Below are 17,819 nucleotides of genomic sequence, written 5' to 3'. Positions count from 1 at the left end.
ACATTTATAGAGGCTATCACCTGTATATTTGAAACCATAAAATTAAATATTATCCCCCCCCCCCACCCCCCCTCTCCTTTTCTCACTTCATAGTACTATCAACCAACTCCCTATAAATCTTCTTCAAATCCGCAATATCCGCCTTCAGCTCCTCAACCAACTCACTCTTCTCCCCCAACATCTCCAACGTAGTCTGATACCGCTGGTCAAGTTGCTCAACCGTGCTCTCCAGCTCCTGTATCCGCTGATCCCCCTTCCTCTTCTCTTCCACTTCCCGCATCAACTCCACAACTTCCTCTCGTGCCTCATCGCGCTGGGCCGTTAGTCGTGCTAACTCATCCTTGGAGGCGGCTCTTTCACTTTCCAGACGGCGGATCGTGTTGCTCATGCGCTCAACTAGTTGCACAGACGGGCCAGCGGCGACGGTGGAGACGGAGATGAAATCGTTGATGCTGCGGAGATGGTGCGGGCTGGTTTCGTGCGCTGATGGTGTGGCTGGGGTTCCCATGCCGTTGAAATATTCTTCCTGTTCGTATGGGTGTGTGTGCGTGAGATCGCCGGGTGTGATTGACAATTCATGGGATGGTGGTTTATGGGATTGTGGGTTTGAGTTTTGGGATGAGATGGAGTTTTGGCGGGATGGGGTGGCGAGCTCAGAGAATGTGATTGGGAGAATTGAGGACGATCTGTGGCTTGGGGCCCGGTCGGAAATAGGTCCCGTGGGTTCCAGGCCGATCATTGATTTCCGGTTGAAGGTGACGGGTGATCCGTTTCCGGGTTGTTGACGGAAAGTTGATGACGGCGGTCGGGCGAGCTCTTGCCATCTTGCTCTCTCCTCCTCAAGCCGTTGTGATAAAGTTAATTCGGCAACCTCCTTCTGCTTCGTGAGGTCTTGTTTGGTGTTTAGAAGCTCGTTCTCTGTTTTCTCGAGTTTCTGTGTCAGACTCTGGATCTCCTGTTTTAACTCCTCGAGAGTCCTCTCCATATCTTGGATGGCTACTCGGGAAGTTTCCAGCTCTCCTTCCACTCTCTTGGCTTTGAGGCTCTATTTAATTACGGTTAGTGGTTTTGTTAATTAATGACCATGGGAGAGTTAATTGATCATACCCCTTCACGGACTTTCCTCCGCAAGTCCCCTTCTCTCCGGGCAATATCATCACGCTCCTTCTCGACAGTGGTTAAGCGTGCCAGCAGTGAACTTTTTATCCCCTGCCAATTCTCGCTGGCAACAGCGTACTGAGTTTGCAGAGTTTCAATCTGGCGAAGAAGCTTTGCATGGGCATCTCCGATAGCGCTTGACGAAACTTCCTCCGCCCGAGACCGTAGGCTCTCCATTTTGCTTTCAAGCACAGACTGCTCGCTGCGAAGTTCGATTTCGAGGATTCGCGCTCGTTCCTTTTCCCTCTCAATACCTTCTTTCAAATCCCTGATTTCCCTTCGGAGCTTTTCTTCGCTTATCTCTCGCTCTATTTTTGCACTGGAGAGGTCATCCTTGAGTTCGGCCACCTGACGTTTTTCAGACTCTGCAGACTCCAATTTGGCTTTCCGTTCTGCTGCTTCAGCTCTAGACGCAGACTTTGCTAACTGGCCCTTCAGGTCCGCTATTGTTGAATTAGATACATTGAGTTCTGCGGTAACTGCTTCAAGTTCTTTTTCAATCTTGGATTTAAAATTGAGTTTTTCTGTCGCCTTCCGCTCAGCAGACTCTGCGCGACTTGCTCTATCCTCTGCATTTGCAAGGTCCTTTTCCATTTTCTCAAACTTCCTTTTAGTGTCTGCCTGAGACTTCACGCTCTCTGCAATATTTTGGCGCAATTTCTTAATGGTTGCTCGATGGTCCAGTTCGGTCTTTGAAAGTTTCTGGCCCTCCTCCATTAAGTTAGCAATTTGCTCGTCTTTTTCAAGAAGCTTTTTCTCAAGAGTCCCGGCGCCTGCGGATGCTGCAGCATTTTTAGCTGACTCTGCAGCCTCCTTTGCCAGATATTTTAATTTTGATTGCAAAGCATCTATCCTTTCCACATATGCATGCAGTTCTTCCTGCCATTGGAGCTCTGAGGCTTCATGGTTCGCTTTCATTTGCGCCATAGCTTCTTCATAGTCTGACGTAGAAGTTGTTGTTCCTTCGGTCATTCCGGTCATTCCGATCGCATGGATATGTCTTTCTGAGGCTGCTGAAGAGTCGGTATCTCCATCCACTGAGTGCCTAGTTTCTCGTCTGTCATCCTCTATACCACGACCGTTAGGCTTCCCAGATGAATCCGATTGAATCTCTTTAGACTTCCGCGGGAATGAATGGATATCTTGGCTCGAACGCGGAGCAGAAGACGAAATTGATGCAGTATCATCTTTCACAGCACGGGAATCTACCCCAGCAGAGACGCTATCCAGACTCGTTCGACCATCGACCCTAAAGAGAGGGCTTTCAGCGCGGGAAGAGACTCCAAGTGTCGATACGGGGCTTCCAGTGGCGACCTCTCGTTTAGCCATTACCCGGGCCAGACTTTCTTGAAGACGGTCATTCGTTTTCGCAATCGATGAGCTTCTGGAGTGTGCTGTGGGTAGGTTAGTCTATCTACAAGGAAGCACACCCAGCATAGATGGAGTAGAGGTTTCGCATACCAGGGGGGACAGGCTTCGCGAATGACATCCCAGCCTGTAGTGCTGGTTGCTCAGGCTGCTGATTGCCTTTATCTGCCTCTTTAGCTACATGTTCCTCCTCTTGGTCCGCCAGAATCGTGTCTAGTCTGGATTCGACTCCTGCAATCGCCTGCTGGAGAAAGCCTCCCCATCCCGACTTCTTCGGAGGCTGAGGGTTTGCCGACATGATGTATTGTTCGGTCCACAGAATATCTTCAAAGCTAGCTCCCAAGCCCGCGTTCGTCCCATAGCACTGTCATTGAGCGGGGGAGTATCCAAGTAAGCCGGTCTGGTGTATTCTCGTGAGGTGGTCTAATAAATATAATAATAGCAAGGGCTGCTGCTGCTACATGCAGGTTATGTAGGTCACACCACACCAGTCAGCCACAGAAAACGACAGAAAGCGCCAGGATAGATAACTAGGTAGAGGCGTAGTTATTTAAGTTCGCGGCACGGAAGCCTGGGAGGAGATCAGAACACCCCCAAGGTTAATGTGGGTATTGAGCAGACCGTAGATATAATGATGAATAATACAAAGAAGAACAGCGCCGTTCCGCCAAATCTCAGGGACATGAAAGAGGGCTGAGCAGTGTCCTCAAGTTATTGAAGGTTGCGCAATCCCGTTGGTTCAACAACAGCTGGTGAGTCTTGGCACAACCGGCCTTAGCGTAGGTGGTAACAACAGCAGACAACTACATACTTTAGACGACATACTTGATTCACTACGGACGAACGAAACTACGGACGATAATCAACAACTACTGCTACCAACCTCCACTGCCATCACCTGCACCGTTCCTGGTCAGCAGAACACCAGCTTGAAAAGGAGACTGCTGGCTTCCCTCTGCCCTCTGCACCCTCTCCTTCACATTGCCAATGGTGTCACGTCTCGGCCTACAAGACATCGTCCACACATCCTAATACTTCCCAGTGACGATGTCTTTGGACCTGCCTACATATCTTAGTTCCCTGCAGAGCAACATCCGTGCCCGGCCCATACCTTGGGAGGGCGCTGTTCGAGCTGGGAACATCACCGAAGACCAGCTCAAGCGCATCAAAGCCGTCGACAAGGTGCGCAGGGAGCCACGACAGAAAACAGTCCAGAATGATTTGAAGGCTTATACAACTCTGCTTGTCGGAGGCAGTGGTGGGAAGAGCATACTGGAGGCAGCGTCGAGACGGACGGATATAGTACAATACATTCTGGTCCTGGCGGCGGACCTGATCAATGGTATTGAATTCCAATCATTATTCAGCAGAACAGTCCTCTAGCAGGCGGTGCTTGGAGCATGAAAAGGCCACAGGTTCTGACAACCATCATAGATGTCCCCGCTTTAGCGTCCGCCTTGGTCCAAGAACCAGACCGTTACCGACATTACCTACCTCTCCTGCAGCACTCCTCGAACCCAGAGGACCCCATACCCCTCCTCGCGTCAGCTTTCTTGACAAGCCTTGTGTCAACCTCTCTGATGTCAAATTCGAAAACTACGTTACCCGATTCAGAAGCGCTTCCTCGACTCTACTCATACCTCGCAACACTGACGAAAAGCCAAGATACGGGGTTACAGGATATTGGCGTTCAGCAATATTCAGCATTGCTGAGAACTAAGCGATCAAGAGAGGTCTTTTGGAGTCAGAAGGAAGCAACTATTGAACCACTGATGGACGTACTCAGGGCCGCTGCGGGATCAAAGGATAATGGTTCATCCACACTAGGTGGATCGTCAAGCACACGCAACATCGAGTCAGGTATTGGTGGAGGAGTGGGGCTACAGCTCTTATATCACATCCTCCTCGTGATCTGGCAGTTGAGCTTCGAGGGAAGCTTAGTTGGTGAGGAACTTGAATCGTACGATACCTTAGTCCCAGCTAATACACCCACCCCTATATATCAGTCATATGCACTGTACTGATACCCTCTTGCAGTGAACAAGATATCCTGACTCTATACACCCAACTACTCCGCCTTTCGCCAAAGGAAAAGACAACTCGCCTCCTCCTCTCAACCCTCTACAATCTCCTCTCCGCCAACCGCATGATTCTCCTACCAATCGCCGTATTTCTCCGCCTCCCAGCTCTCCTCAGTAATCTCAGCAGCCGCCACTTGACAGATCCAGATTTACTCGAGGACCTCAACGCCCTCATAGGCATGCTGGAGGAGTACACGAAGACGCAGACAACCTTTGACGAATACGCCGCAGAGGTGCAAACGGGCCATCTCCGCTGGTCCCCACCGCACCGCAGCGCAACCTTCTGGCGGGAGAATGCACGCCGCATCCTCGACGAAGACCGCGGGCAGCTCCCCAAGAAGCTGGCTGAGATATTGTCGAAGAACTGGGAGGCAGATAAACAGGTTTTGGCTATTGCGTGTAACGATGTGGGTTGTCTGGTGAAGGAGTTGCCAGAGAGACGACAGCAGCTAGAGAGACTGGGGCTCAAGACAAGGGTGATGGAGTTGATGGCTGATCCGGATGAGACGGTTAGGTGGGAGAGTTTGAAGGCGGTTGGGGAGTGGTTGAGGTATTCTTTTGACAGATAGAATGGTGTATTTCTTTTCTTTATTGTTTCGATTATATACGGTTCATTTGGTTTACCTAATTTAATAGAGGCACTTCATTGTGGAGGATGGGAGATGGTGATACTTGCTTGTGAAGGATAAAAGTCCACCTCGGGGCTCTCTTTTTCGTATTTATATTTTTGTGCTTCCCCCCCTCTCCTTCGCAAGCCTTTGACCATTGGCCCTGTCTTTGGATATGTTTTAATATTGGGATTTCGCGTTTCAACATACAACATACATATAACCAGGCACAGATAGAGTATGGATTGTGCATGCATGCTGCATGACAAAAAGCTAACTTATACTGGATTCTGTTACGAGAAAAAGCATCTTGCTACATCAAATTTGTCGAGGAGAATCTCGAAGCAGATGTGTACAGTTTTTAGAGGATCTTGCTTTGCTGGGAACTGTAGTTATTGACAAGAGGAGTGGTGCGCAGATAGATATATTCAGCTCTCCGCAATGCAAGCTAACAAAGTTCAAGACAGACGCGCCGCAAAACATCGGCACAGGTGCTGGGGAGACCGGCTCGGTGATGATTGGTTAACAAAAAATGTATAGTTTTGTGTCTCACCAATGAATTTAACTTAAATCTTCCGATCCAGCAGTTTCCCCTGAGCTTCGGAGACTGGAGAAAGGTTGCAATGGATCCGTAAAACCGGGAGTCAATTAGACTCGAGAGGAGCACTTCCCATGAATGAATTGCCAATGGAAAAAGCGGCCCTTCCAGGGACATGGATCATCTGCTGGCGTATGCGAGTAACTACCGCGTAAGCCGAAGGATGTCTCCCGATGATCATAATAGTGGCAGAATTGGGGTAAAGATCAGCAAGTGGCAATCTGAGAAGGAAAAGGATATTGATTCCTGGCACAAAGTATGTATATATATATATATATATATATCAAGCTAGTTCCTTGTTGCCCCCCCGATGCTGCTCTTCTGTTTCAAACCAGAAAGTCAAACTAAGAAGAACTCCAGAGGATTGTGTTTTAGCGAAGTGCTGATATACGGAGAATCATAGGTTGCTCATTTTGTTTCTCACATCCTTCCGCCCATTGCCCCCTGTTGCATGTATGTTATGTCTTACTGTGAAGGAATGAGGATATTTCCGAGCCATGGATCTGGGGAGTTTGCCTCTGAATGCCTCTCTGCTCATTGGCTGATGGTAGCCGGCTAAAGTTCAAAAGCGGGCGCGTAGGGAGATTTAAAGCATAGTTAAAGGGGGGAGTTTTTGATATCTGTAAGTTTATACTTCCGTAGAGGAGTGAATCACCAGAGCAGTACGAAGGGGGAATATGACGCATTCACAGGAGATGTAAAATTGTAATTCTTCTTGAGATATACAAGAGAACGCGGAATGAGGTTGCTAGCCCAACCGGCCGAGTTAGTGACCGCAGGCTTCAAAAATGGCATTGTATTCTTTCAACCCCAAATTGATACTCACCAGCATCCACCGCGTTAAAGCTTCCACACCCATCAACCTGCGGGGAACCGGATTCTTTGCAACTGTCCCCAAAATAGAACGATCCTGTCACCCTAGATCTTTCATGCAAATGTTGTGTAACAAGTCGACAACTCCGCTCCCTGTCATCAATCACGATCGTTATCCTTCAGCGGTACGTAGAACGGTTCCTTTCCGTTCCCCTGGATTCAGATTACATCATATACAGGAGGATCTGTGTTCGATTTTGTGCATTCTCTTTGTGTCTTCCACGGTTCCATTCGTTCCATTCCATCTGCGGAGTGGAATACTCCACTTTGTTGGAGCTTCGCCTGGTGAACCTTAAGCTTTGGGCTGCTGTCTTGTCTGTCCTCTCCACTAGACGCCACACCAAGGGGTCCACAATTCCTCGTCTCACCCTCAAGGGTGACCCACTTTTGCCGTGCCTTGCAGCCAGCCAGCTGCCCCGCTGAGTGGTCCACTCGAGACATTTCCCCTTGGTTCCAGTTTGGAGCACGCCTCCGCCTTTTAACGCGGCTTAATGGTTCCTATGGAGCAGTGCAGAAGTCGCTAGAGTTTAATTTTTTTTTTTTTTCTTTTCGCGATTCCACTATCCACTAGCCCACCAGACTACACGCCAGACGATATAAGGGGAATGCAAGTCTTTGGCGCCTTCGAGCAAATCGTTACTCTAACTAATCAATCACTCTTACCAACAGCCCTTGCAGTGGTGTGTTCTCTCTGGGCCAATGATCTTTGGAACCCCCCCCCCCTGATATGACTGCACTGGCGTACGTTGTTCCCTGCAGTGATTGGCGCCAATAGATCCTCATTCGTCCATGCATCTTCCTCTGCGTTGCGGCCTAAGGGACATCGTCAACGCTTTTGACTGGTTAATCATCCTCAGAAAACATTGACTATTAGTTAATTATGTCTATCTGTCCACCTCCGTCGAGCGCTTCCGCCAACCAAAATAATAATAGTGTTTTCCTACTTTCAGATCCGTCTTCTGGCCAGTCGACTTTGCTCCAACAACGCCAGAAAGTTCCTCCTTTCTCACTCCAACCCGTTCTTTCAGGCAAACGACCCATTGTTGCTGCTCTTTTCCACAGGAAACTTCTCCCCGCCTTTTCCTCGCACCTGGGCCCGAACCTTCCTCCCTCCGATAATAGTAATAGTTTGAACGACCAGCCCGTTCCCTCGTCGCCCATTTCCCAGAAGGAATCTTCTCCTAGACTCGTAGTTAGGGATCTCGATCGGTACGTTGACAGTCTCATTGATTGCATATCTCCGGCCTCCTTATTGGCTTTAGTTCTAGTTACATTATTTAAATTCAATTAACACTCTTCCTGATCCCTTGTGCTTAACCTGAAGGTTCCCTCACGGGCAATCTCCTGTCCTTTCCTCTTCGAACACTCTCGACCAACAAAGGGACGGTGTTTTCGAATGCGCGAATGGAAGCCAGCTCGAGCATTCCGTTCGGTCCCGCGTTGTCAGCAAGCCCCTAGTCCCTCCCGTGTCTCCCACCCCTGCCCAGGATTCCCATAAGAGCACGGAGCACAAACGTTCGGTCATCATGACTTTACATCTTCCATCACAGACGCGTCCACCGCTTCAGGTGGATTCAGCAGGAACAATGTCCAACTTAACCGAATACAGAAACCAGCCAAAGACACCAGGAAACAAAATCACATCATTTTTCGGTTGGAAAACCACGTCTTCCCCTGGAGCGGAATCGAGCAGCACCGAAATTTCCGATTCGGGGCCCTCATCCCTTCCATCTCCATTGAATGGCTCAGTTTTCCAATCCTCTATCTCCTCACGCTACCCCTCCCAGGATTCGTATGGTGCATCTGGTTCCAGAATGCCCGATAGGGCAATGTCCATCGTGGAGCAGGAAATGGATGGAAAATTGATGGAGATGGAACATGAGTTGCGCGAGATCAGTTCCGAGTTGGCAGGCTCTATCAGACGTGAGATGGAGTTGGAGATTATGGTTGAGAGGTTACAGCTGGAAGCCGGTGTTGGATCTGAACAAAATCGCCGCACGAGCGATTACTTCTCCGACTCTGGAACCAGTTCTGTAAAATACCCCCTCGGTGACGTGGACGGGAACAAAACGGAAGATTTCTATAGAATGAAGAGAACTTTGGAGCAGGAGCGAGCCCGGCTAAAGGTTGATTTATCGCAAAAGTGGCAGGAAGAACGATCTCGTCGGATAGCTTTTGAGTCTCATGTGCGAATTCTAGAGGGTCAAGTGGATCAGGTATGATGGATAAAGTCTCTATATTTATTAATTGCGTGTGTTGCATAACTGACTCCTTCCGGTCTAGCTACGTCGCGAGAGAGTGGATGCATCAAATATTAGCTCCAAAACAAAAGAACTGGAGACTGCCTTGGAAGACACTCGACGGCGTTTATCTGAGGAAAGACAGTTGAAAGACAACTTTGAGGACTTGCTGACGGCTATGCGAGTTGAACTTGAACAGCTTCGAAACGAACGGGACCAACTTCGAGATTATATCGTCCCGCAACTTAAAGCAAAAATGAATAAAGATACACAAGTTCTGCGCACGGAAAATAATACATTATATCAGTCGAGGAAAATACAGTTAGATTTGCAACAACAACAACAACAAACACGCATCAGATCGATAGTTGAAGAGGACGAGGAGTCGGTGACGAGAAGGGGCAGCCTGTCGAGATCAAATTCTCTTGCGCGCATAGGATCGAGATTGGCTGGTTTAGGACGATCGGGATCCATTTCCAAACCCAGCTCTCGCCCGGCCTCGATGATTGTTAAGGAGCGGGACTTGAAAGAATCATTGGTAGATCGGATGAAAGATGTCGAATTACAACGGGACGCTCTCCATCAAACTGTCAAGAGCCTCCTTCAACGCCAGAATTGGGAAGCCCAACAATACAAGAAGCGAATCCGAATGCTAGAAGCAGAACTTGACCGTGCTCGACAATCAGGCTCTCCACGGAGACTCGGCTATGAAAGGGATGTTATAAATCTACGAGAAGAAATCAACTTGCTCAGACATCGGGCTGATGAGGCTCTGGAACAAAAATGGAGGTGTGAGAAAGGACTGGCCGGTTTGAAAATGGACCTGGACCGTGCTGAGCAGGAGACTGGTTCGCTCCGTGCGCTCCTGCGGGAACACGATATCCTTGTCCCTAGTGCAGCTAAAAACGATCTGGCGGATTTCACCGCATCCAGCTCTTCACTGGAAGATGCTTACAAACAGCTACAAGCTGACAGCTCATATTCCCAAGACCCGGACAATACACTTGGCCTTCAAGTCCAGCAGCAATTGGCGACTAACAGTGCATTGAAACATCGTCTCTGGGAAGCAATTGACAAAGGAGAGCGCGAACAAAACGTCTCTGCTAACCGGATCAACGAGATGCAAACCCGCCTCAAGTTCCTTGAAGACGCTCTGATGATGGCCCAGCAAGCCTCCGAAGAAGAGGTTGCAAAACACGAGTTGGAAATCGAAACCCTACGGCAAAACCACAACGCCCAACTTCGGCGCGCAAGGAATGGCGTCAGGAGTCCCGTACTGCTCTCCCCGATGATGCCCAGCTCTCCCTTTTCCGGTTCACGATCCCCGCGTCTTACGATGACAACAAGTGGAGAAGGAATGTCGCTGAACCAAGCGATTAAGATGGAAGCTGTCGAAGCCCGTGTAAAGGAGCTTGAGAAAGCTCTACGTGATGCTGAGTTGGAGATGGAAACTGTTGTTAGCCGTATGAATCAGGCACAAATCGAAGTTGCTGAGTTGCAATTTGATAGGTATGCATCACCCAGTTTTATTTTTGCCGTTTTCCATCTATTTCTTATACTAATCCACACTCCCTTTTTTTCATTTCAAACAGAGACGAGGCATTCCGTCAGACACGCAAGCTTCAGGCTCAAATTCAAGCCGAACGTGAAAACAATAGAAACCCGGTCTCGGCAGAATGATCTTCTCCCGTTTTTTTTAATTACTCAACTATGGCCTTCCGAATCACGGCTTCCGCTTGACTTTATGCGATGATTCCTGTACATGATACATGTCATTCTATACACTACACCCCGCCTCGCAAAAACATTCACCCGGCAATAAACAAAACTGTCTTGTCCACCTCATCATATAAGGGAGAGCCAATCAATTTTGGTTTATATGCTTTACGGTAGATCGTACTGTGAATCCAGGTCTCCAGAAATCTGAATCTGGCGTGCTAACCGCTACACTATACAACTGTGGTTAAATAAAACTTGCTCCTCTACAAATATACTGGGACACACTCTGCATCCAGTTGCGTCGAACCAAACTCGACCAATTCTAGTTTCTATGAGGTTTCGCAATTACACATCCAACTGGTAGCAGCTGTCGGCATCCCGCGATGCTCATCTGCCATCTTCTATCAATCGAATACCAATCCCCGACGGAGAGAAATTGCGTATTGCTAATTGATTTTTTAATTTTTGATTGAACCTTTCATACACATACAGTTCAGTATCCAACATGGCATCCATTACATATCGCATTCACCCACATACACATACATATATGCATGCACACAACATCCAGCGCTTCTGTACAGAGTATATAAGTTTTGTAATCCTTTTGCAGTTTGTCTAAGTTTATTCTTATCATCTCTGCCCGAAACTTCCAACCTTTCGCTTTTTAACCTCGACAACGTTTCTTTTACGCCCTCTTTTCTGTTGACATTTGCATTCTTGCTCGCATTAGCCCAGGCGTTACTTTTTTTAGTTGTCGTGGACGGGAATCTATTGCCTTTTCTGTCTTCAGCGAAAATACTGCGCATCCATTTGTTTAAGGCAAAAGCTGCCATTTTTTTTTTTTTTTTTTTTTTTTGACTTGTCACATAACTTGGTCCAGCTTTGTGATTTTAATTTTCCCCCATGATTTTTTCTTGGAGGGTTGTGTGTACTTTTAACTTTTTTTTTAAACTTGCATGTTTAAATAGCATGGGGGATTTGGGTGGTTTCTTTTCCACTTCTATTCTGCGTTCCTCAGGTTGGTCTTTTATGGGCATTGGTGTACTATACTCTTCATCTTGGAGACAATAATTTTTCCCCCTTCGTTGGGCTTCACATGGACGGCGGGCGGATTTCTTGAAACTTTTGTTTATCCCTCCTCTGGGAATTTAGTCTCAATTAGCTATTTCCTGGAGCATTTTTGCAACTTTGTTTTCTTTCTATTATACCACTTCTCAGCGCCCGCACCGTCTTCTTGGTTTCGCATGACGATGTAAAGGTTTGAAGACAGTCAAGCGCACGAGTACTCTGGCGAATATGCATGTTCCTCCTCAATAAGAGCTGGGAGGCAAATAGAAGAAGATCAATTTTTATCAAAATCATTTCCCCAAGTCCTAACTCCCTTGAGGGCCTCAGGGAGGGTCCTCATTGAAAACGCGTCCGGTGGTGGATGCGGTGGACGTGTTTGGCTCCAATCGCCAAATTGCCACGAACCGCGGAAATGACACGAGAACTTCACGAGGGAACGTTGGAGCCTAGGCTTCCTGTTACAGACTAGCGCACGGCACACTGCATACTACCAATACAACCACTCAGACGTCCAACAAATACCTCCTTGATCCTGTGTTAGGACAGCATCACGACAAAAAGAAACACTTGGAAATTCACTTGAGGTGAAGTTTGAAGTCCGCGTAATTTCTACGGATCGTGGCAATTTGGCGATTGGAGCTAAAACACGTCCACCGCATCCAGCAATAAGGATTCAACCTAGAATCCATCACACTCCCGAGGTCGTCACCGTATCACGACGAGTAATGGCCGAATTGTACCCATGATGATGATTTGTAGGGCTTTCACGCGGAAGTGTTTCTTGTCGGAAGGCTAGGAGACAAAGAGACGAGGACAAGATCAGCATGACAAGTTCGCCCTGAACCAACAGAAGCTGAAAAGCTAATTACAGAAATCAAGATATGAGCGTCTGAAAAGGAGGAGGGACTACCACTTTTGATACAGAAATTGTTGACTGGGTTGGGCAAAAGAAACACTTACAAACAGCAAAAGGTTAAAGGACAATAGCAACCGGCTCTGAAATCCGACACCAGCAGGATTCGAACCTGCGCTCCCGAAGGAAATGCCTCACTATGTTCTTATGAAGAATTAATAGCAGGGCATCGCGTTAACCACTCCGCCATAGTGCCTTGTGTTGATGAAGGGACGTCGCCCGGTGAGGTGTTTTGTTCGGTTAGTCCAATTTACCATACACGTAATGGACTCGGTTCTTGCTATCATTTATTTCAGTTCAAAAACATTTGGTTATTCAGTGCTCTAGATCAAATGAGCTCTCGTGAATATATATACGGATATTCATATTCCCATACTCATATCAGGTATTACGTACTCCGTACATTCTAACTACTCATTAGGATTGAGTCAATGAAATGGCACACTGTGCAGCTTGTACCACGCTGTTTGTCACTACTCACTCCCGGCGAACCAGGACGGTAATCAGCAAGCATGCAGGGGTGGGGCAGTGTTAACCGTGTTTTTCTTGATGGGGTGTTATATCCAATCCAACCCATCCTTTCTGGTTAATTAGTAGTAAAGTCATCTCTCATTTTTGTCTTCATCATAAATTAGTTCAACCGTTGAGGCGGAGGGCGATAGGAAATAATCTCTGGAGCTAAGGTCATTCCATCAAGTTTCTCACTTTACATATGGACACCCGTTAAGTCGCGCATCATCATCCTCCTCCTCACAGTAGTTGACTCTTCCCTTGCTTTCTCTCTCTACTGAATAAGGCAGACGATCAAGTATTTGGCCGCCAACTTCGATTGCACGCTTTGCACTGTTCTCTCGTCAGTTGTTCACAATTATGCGGTGGAAAATAATTTTGTATCCCTAGAACAATGTTCCGCCGGAGTTGACGAGAAGTCAGCCGAATTAATATTATACTGTGATTATATTCGTGATTTGAGGGTGGTGGAGTATAGCCAGAGGTATTGCGCATTGGAGTTTCCTGACGTTTAACTCGTTCCATAACGCAATTGCAAGGGTTGCTACAATCCAAGCCATTATCCATTCAATTGGATATACAATACTCACACTGCAGGGTGGGAATCCTTTCTTCCCTATGGATCGAAACAGTGCCCTTTACTAACCCGATGGGCTATTCTATCATTGAGGTGAAGAAATCGTATTTCTTATATTAGCCACAACCATGGTGGTATATGGGTGTTGTTGTTGAGTTTTGTGTTTCCATTTACTAGTATCACTCCTCGACCATCAGCCGGCCGCTTTCCCTTGACCTGACGTTGGGAATTTAATAGGGAACTGTATACATGTCCTCACTACTTGTCTTTTCATCCATCTGGCTACGTCGGAATTATTATGAAATATTCCTCCAAATCCATATTATCTTCTCCTTTAGTCTTACTGTGGGACTTTTCATGTAAACCAACTCCATTGTCTAAATCTTACCATCATTCTGATAATATATGCACAAAAAGCTAATTGTTGTTGCAGACACATAAGCATCTTCAAAAGGTGAGTTCAACCTATATGATAGGTACCTGTGGCCAGTCGTTGTTATCTGGAGCCGAGAGAGAGCTTCTCGTCTTGTGAGATTATTTTCATGCAATCTCCATTTACGACTTAACGTAAAGTCAATCGCTTCCACAAGAGTGTAGTATCCTCCAGCAAAGCATCTGACATTGTCAAGGTGGAAACTATATGAAAGCCACCCTTTCACGGTTGGGAGCTGGTTAAGATGGATAATGATGATTACTTGCTTTCAACTGATAACACCGATTTCTGTTCCTCAAGCAGCTGTGCAATCCGGAACTGGCACCCAGCAGATCCTAAAGAGGCTCTGCTCTGATGGAGGCTTTCTTCCCTCTATATAGGTGCCGTCTTGTAAGTGTGACTCTTAGCTACTCTCGAGATGTCAAATTGGTTGTAAGCTAAGCCCTTTTTATATAGATATCGCGTTGAATTTAAGTATATAGAAAATAGACATGCATAGATATAAACAGATATATAAAGAAATGTAACAGAAGGAGTACTGATGAACTGTGGCGGCTGCTTCTTACCATGTTTTATATAAACAAAGTGTCACATCAAGACAGAGCTTGCACCTCTACGTTGGTTGTCTGGGACCATATGGTGAAGAGCCAAGCAAAGTCCATTTCGAGGTTGCTAAGTTGGAGTTTTTAGTTAACATGTGAAAATACGTTACTCCGTACTAATAACATGTCAGAACCCCTGGCAATGTTTAGGTATTTCCTAAATGGGAATGGTGTGACAAGGGCGCTGCGCTTTTAGTTGTTTGCACTGTTTGACAGCAAAGCCGCGTTTCTTTTCACCCAAAAAGGAACAAGACTTTTTGCATTTCCATTTAAATTGCCTTTCGTGTTTTACAGGTCTCTGTTGCTTATAAATATCGTCCTCGTGATTCTTGCATTTTTGACTTAAAACTTCATCCATGTCACCATTTGCGTCACTGTGATTCATATCCCGCAACCGGCGACTGCGCGGACTTCCTTGCGCATCTGCCTTTTCTTTGGGGATAACCGCTCATAAAGGCCCTCTAGCCCCCTTTGTTTTTGCTTGTTTTTATCATGGAAGCGGTGCATGGTATGTTTGACACCCCATCACATTTCTTGCAGACTTAGATAACTGGAAACTTATATGATTTCTCAATTAATACAGAATACATCATCCCTGTCCTCCAAAACGCCAGCAAATACATCCCCCCCTCGGTCTCCCTGCAAGCCCTCTCATACTACAGCACATTCAACACACACTTCCACATCGTGCAACAAGAATATCTACAACCCTACGTCATCTCCCCACTATACACCCTCATAAACTCCCCACCAGACCTCCCCTCAGTCCTCATCCTCTGCGTTATCCTCTACCTCTCGCTCAGGATCCTCGATTACGCCCGTCGCATCATCGCATTCTGGGTCGTACTGTTGTTCCGGCTCGTGTTCTGGGGTTCGATACTTGGTGGCGGGTATTACGTGTATGTTGTTGGGTTTGAGAAGGCGTCGAGGGATGTGGGATGGCTACTAGGTGTGCTTGAGGGGTTTATTGAGGAGTTTGTGGCCAGCAGTTGGGATGGGAAGCCGGCAGGGGCGGATGGTGCGTCGCCGATATACTGGCGGACGCGACGGGAGCAGGGGAGGAAGCGAACGAGTTGGATTTGAATTTGATGGGTATTATTAGGGTTTCTATATATACATATACATGTTTAAAATTTTTATTATACTCCTGATTGAGCTGGGGTTGTTAGAACATTTCATTGTTTGGCCACTCCAGTTCTATGTTTGCCTATTCATTTGCTTGGCTGATTGATTGGATTTTGCGAGTCTGCAATCAAAGTTGCAGGTAGTTAACTATACTCTCGATGTTATTATAAATAGGTTTTCTTGGCAGAGTAATCATTCACAGGTTGGTATTAATATATTTCCAAGCTGAAATCCATTGTATCGAATACTCTGCTTGGTTGCGCACAGATGCTGGGAAGGTACCTTGCATCGCCGGATCATCTTTTGATATGGATACCATCCTTGCTCCCAAAGGCGGTAAAAGGATGCCTGGCGCTGTTAGGTAATATCAGAAGGGTATATAATTTGATTGTCCAGAGGTTGCGAGAGCACAAACCCGCAAAACCCCGGTAGACAGGACTGGCAAACATTGGTCGATCTGTTTTACTCGTCACATTCAAGCCATCCTTCTTCACTCCATATCCACCTCCTGCTCATCAGCTGGCTCCCTCGGTTCCTGCGCTTCATGGAACTGTATCGCATCATCGATATAGCTCAGCACGCTACCAATGCTATCCTCGTCTTGAACATCCAATTTTAAAAACGACACCATGCTGAAATCATCTATCAGCTGACCAACAGCTCGATTAAGTCGTTTAAAGGAACTCCCACTCAACAGTGCATTTGTAGACAAGGGGTCCTCCGGTGCGTGTGCAGTTCCTTCATCATCCACACGTCCCCCGCCGCCTTGGTTCTCTTCGTCTAGTAGGTGCACGTCCACAGTTGTGAAGCGCTTCAACTCCCTTTTCCCAATCACCCCCTTAACCTGATCCATCTTGCTCAAGATATTCACATGCGGCATCTCCAACATGATCATCGCAGACATTGCGCTTAATGCGCCTGCGAAGAACTTGGCGCGATCAACAACAAATGTGCTCTCTAACAGATACGCAGCGCAAAGAGAAATATTCAGCGGCCCCGCACGGGACAAATGCTGTATTAACGAAGGAAGTAGCGGGATGTGTGTATATAGCTCAATCTGGCCGGGCATGTCGAAGATGATTAGATATTCGTCGCTGAGCGGGTCGAGAGCCTCCGTTAAGAAATCGAGGTTCTGCAGGAGGAATTCGAAGCAGTACATTAATCCGCCATTGGGGCCCAGACCAAGCTCTTCCATTACATCTTCTACGGTGATTAGTTCACGGATATCGAGGTCTGGTTCGAAAGTGAAGGTTTCAGCGGCCGGGTCGAGGTTGACGTAGAAAGAACTTCGACGGTTGTTTTGGAGGTGTTGGATGAGGGCGGTGCAGAAGGTGGTTTTGCCGGCGCCCGCTGGGCCCATGACGAGGACGCCAAATTTCGACATGGCGGAAAGTGGTGGTGATATCTATTTAGGTATTGTGTATGAGGTTATATATGTGATATATTGCGGATGGATCGTGAGGAGGCGTTGAGCTGCTGAGTAGTGCAGGCGGATCTAGGCGTTGTGGGTGTCAGAGGCTATCATGGTGTCAGAGCCGCTCTTAAAATCAATCCTAAAGCATGAGCTATAGCAATCATCCTAATCTCCGACGTCATCTCCTCTGAAACGCTGCATAGAAAGTGTTCTTCCCATTATCTCTTCAGTCAATTCTTGAAAACTGTTTTTTCCGCAAGACCCATGAAAAGACAATTCTGTCGCTGTCCACCGCTGTCCTAAAGCGGCGATGTTGCGATGACTGCCGCCACTCTCAATTGGGTCTAGCCCAGTGCCCTGGCACTACGATCAGCCGGTTCCCCGCCGCCTTTGGTGTTTTTTGCCCAAATTTTGGATTTTCTCGTCTCGCTTTTCTTCAAACCAACACTCCTTTTTTTTTAACCAACTCCTCTTCTCCATATAAATATTTATCTTCATTCCCTCCTCATTCCCTCCTCATTATCTCAAT

General features: G+C 47.1%; 6 protein-coding genes and 1 non-coding gene across 7 annotated transcripts; 3 read left to right on the top strand and 4 right to left on the bottom strand.

Moving 5' to 3' along the window:
- Positions 1–82: 82 nt before the first annotated feature.
- Positions 83–2,824, bottom strand: PADG_01934 (uncharacterized protein; the record flags this gene model as incomplete). Its single annotated transcript, XM_010758827.1, has 3 exons — positions 83–1,045; positions 1,108–2,552; positions 2,620–2,824. 3 exons carry the CDS (start codon positions 2,822–2,824, stop codon positions 83–85), a joined length of 2,613 nt encoding a protein of 870 aa, XP_010757129.1.
- A 749-nt stretch (positions 2,825–3,573) lies between these two features.
- Positions 3,574–5,176, top strand: PADG_01933 (H(+)-transporting V1 sector ATPase subunit H; the record flags this gene model as incomplete). The annotated part of the gene is made up of 3 exons (XM_010759339.1): positions 3,574–3,868; positions 3,961–4,486; positions 4,564–5,176. The coding sequence occupies 3 exons, from the start codon at positions 3,574–3,576 to the stop codon at positions 5,174–5,176; spliced, it is 1,434 nt and encodes a 477-aa protein (XP_010757641.1).
- Positions 5,177–6,845: 1,669 nt separating this feature from the next.
- Positions 6,846–7,127, bottom strand: PADG_01932 (uncharacterized protein; the record flags this gene model as incomplete). Its single annotated transcript, XM_010758826.1, has 1 exon — positions 6,846–7,127. The coding sequence occupies one exon, from the start codon at positions 7,125–7,127 to the stop codon at positions 6,846–6,848; it is 282 nt and encodes a 93-aa protein (XP_010757128.1).
- Positions 7,128–7,566: 439 nt separating this feature from the next.
- Positions 7,567–10,606, top strand: PADG_01931 (uncharacterized protein; the record flags this gene model as incomplete). Its single annotated transcript, XM_010758825.1, has 4 exons — positions 7,567–7,895; positions 8,011–8,902; positions 8,970–10,435; positions 10,519–10,606. The coding sequence occupies 4 exons, from the start codon at positions 7,567–7,569 to the stop codon at positions 10,604–10,606; spliced, it is 2,775 nt and encodes a 924-aa protein (XP_010757127.1).
- Positions 10,607–12,720: 2,114 nt separating this feature from the next.
- On the bottom strand, positions 12,721–12,825 carry PADG_11342. Its single transcript has one exon. It is a non-coding gene; the product is annotated as a tRNA-Ser (tRNA).
- Positions 12,826–15,243: 2,418 nt separating this feature from the next.
- PADG_01930 (uncharacterized protein) lies at positions 15,244–15,834 on the top strand (the record flags this gene model as incomplete). Its single annotated transcript, XM_010759338.1, has 2 exons — positions 15,244–15,259; positions 15,335–15,834. The coding sequence occupies 2 exons, from the start codon at positions 15,244–15,246 to the stop codon at positions 15,832–15,834; spliced, it is 516 nt and encodes a 171-aa protein (XP_010757640.1).
- Positions 15,835–16,366: 532 nt separating this feature from the next.
- PADG_01929 (uncharacterized protein) lies at positions 16,367–17,260 on the bottom strand (the record flags this gene model as incomplete). Its single annotated transcript, XM_010759337.1, has 1 exon — positions 16,367–17,260. The coding sequence occupies one exon, from the start codon at positions 17,258–17,260 to the stop codon at positions 16,367–16,369; it is 894 nt and encodes a 297-aa protein (XP_010757639.1).
- Between the last annotated feature and the right edge of the window lie 559 nt (positions 17,261–17,819).

This window comes from Paracoccidioides brasiliensis, assembly GCF_000150735.1.
Source record: "Paracoccidioides brasiliensis Pb18 unplaced genomic scaffold supercont2.2, whole genome shotgun sequence".
Classification (NCBI taxonomy): Eukaryota; Fungi; Ascomycota; class Eurotiomycetes; order Onygenales; family Ajellomycetaceae; genus Paracoccidioides; species Paracoccidioides brasiliensis.
The sequence above is the reverse complement of the archived record's forward strand: the minus strand, read 5'-3'. Positions and strand labels throughout refer to the sequence as shown.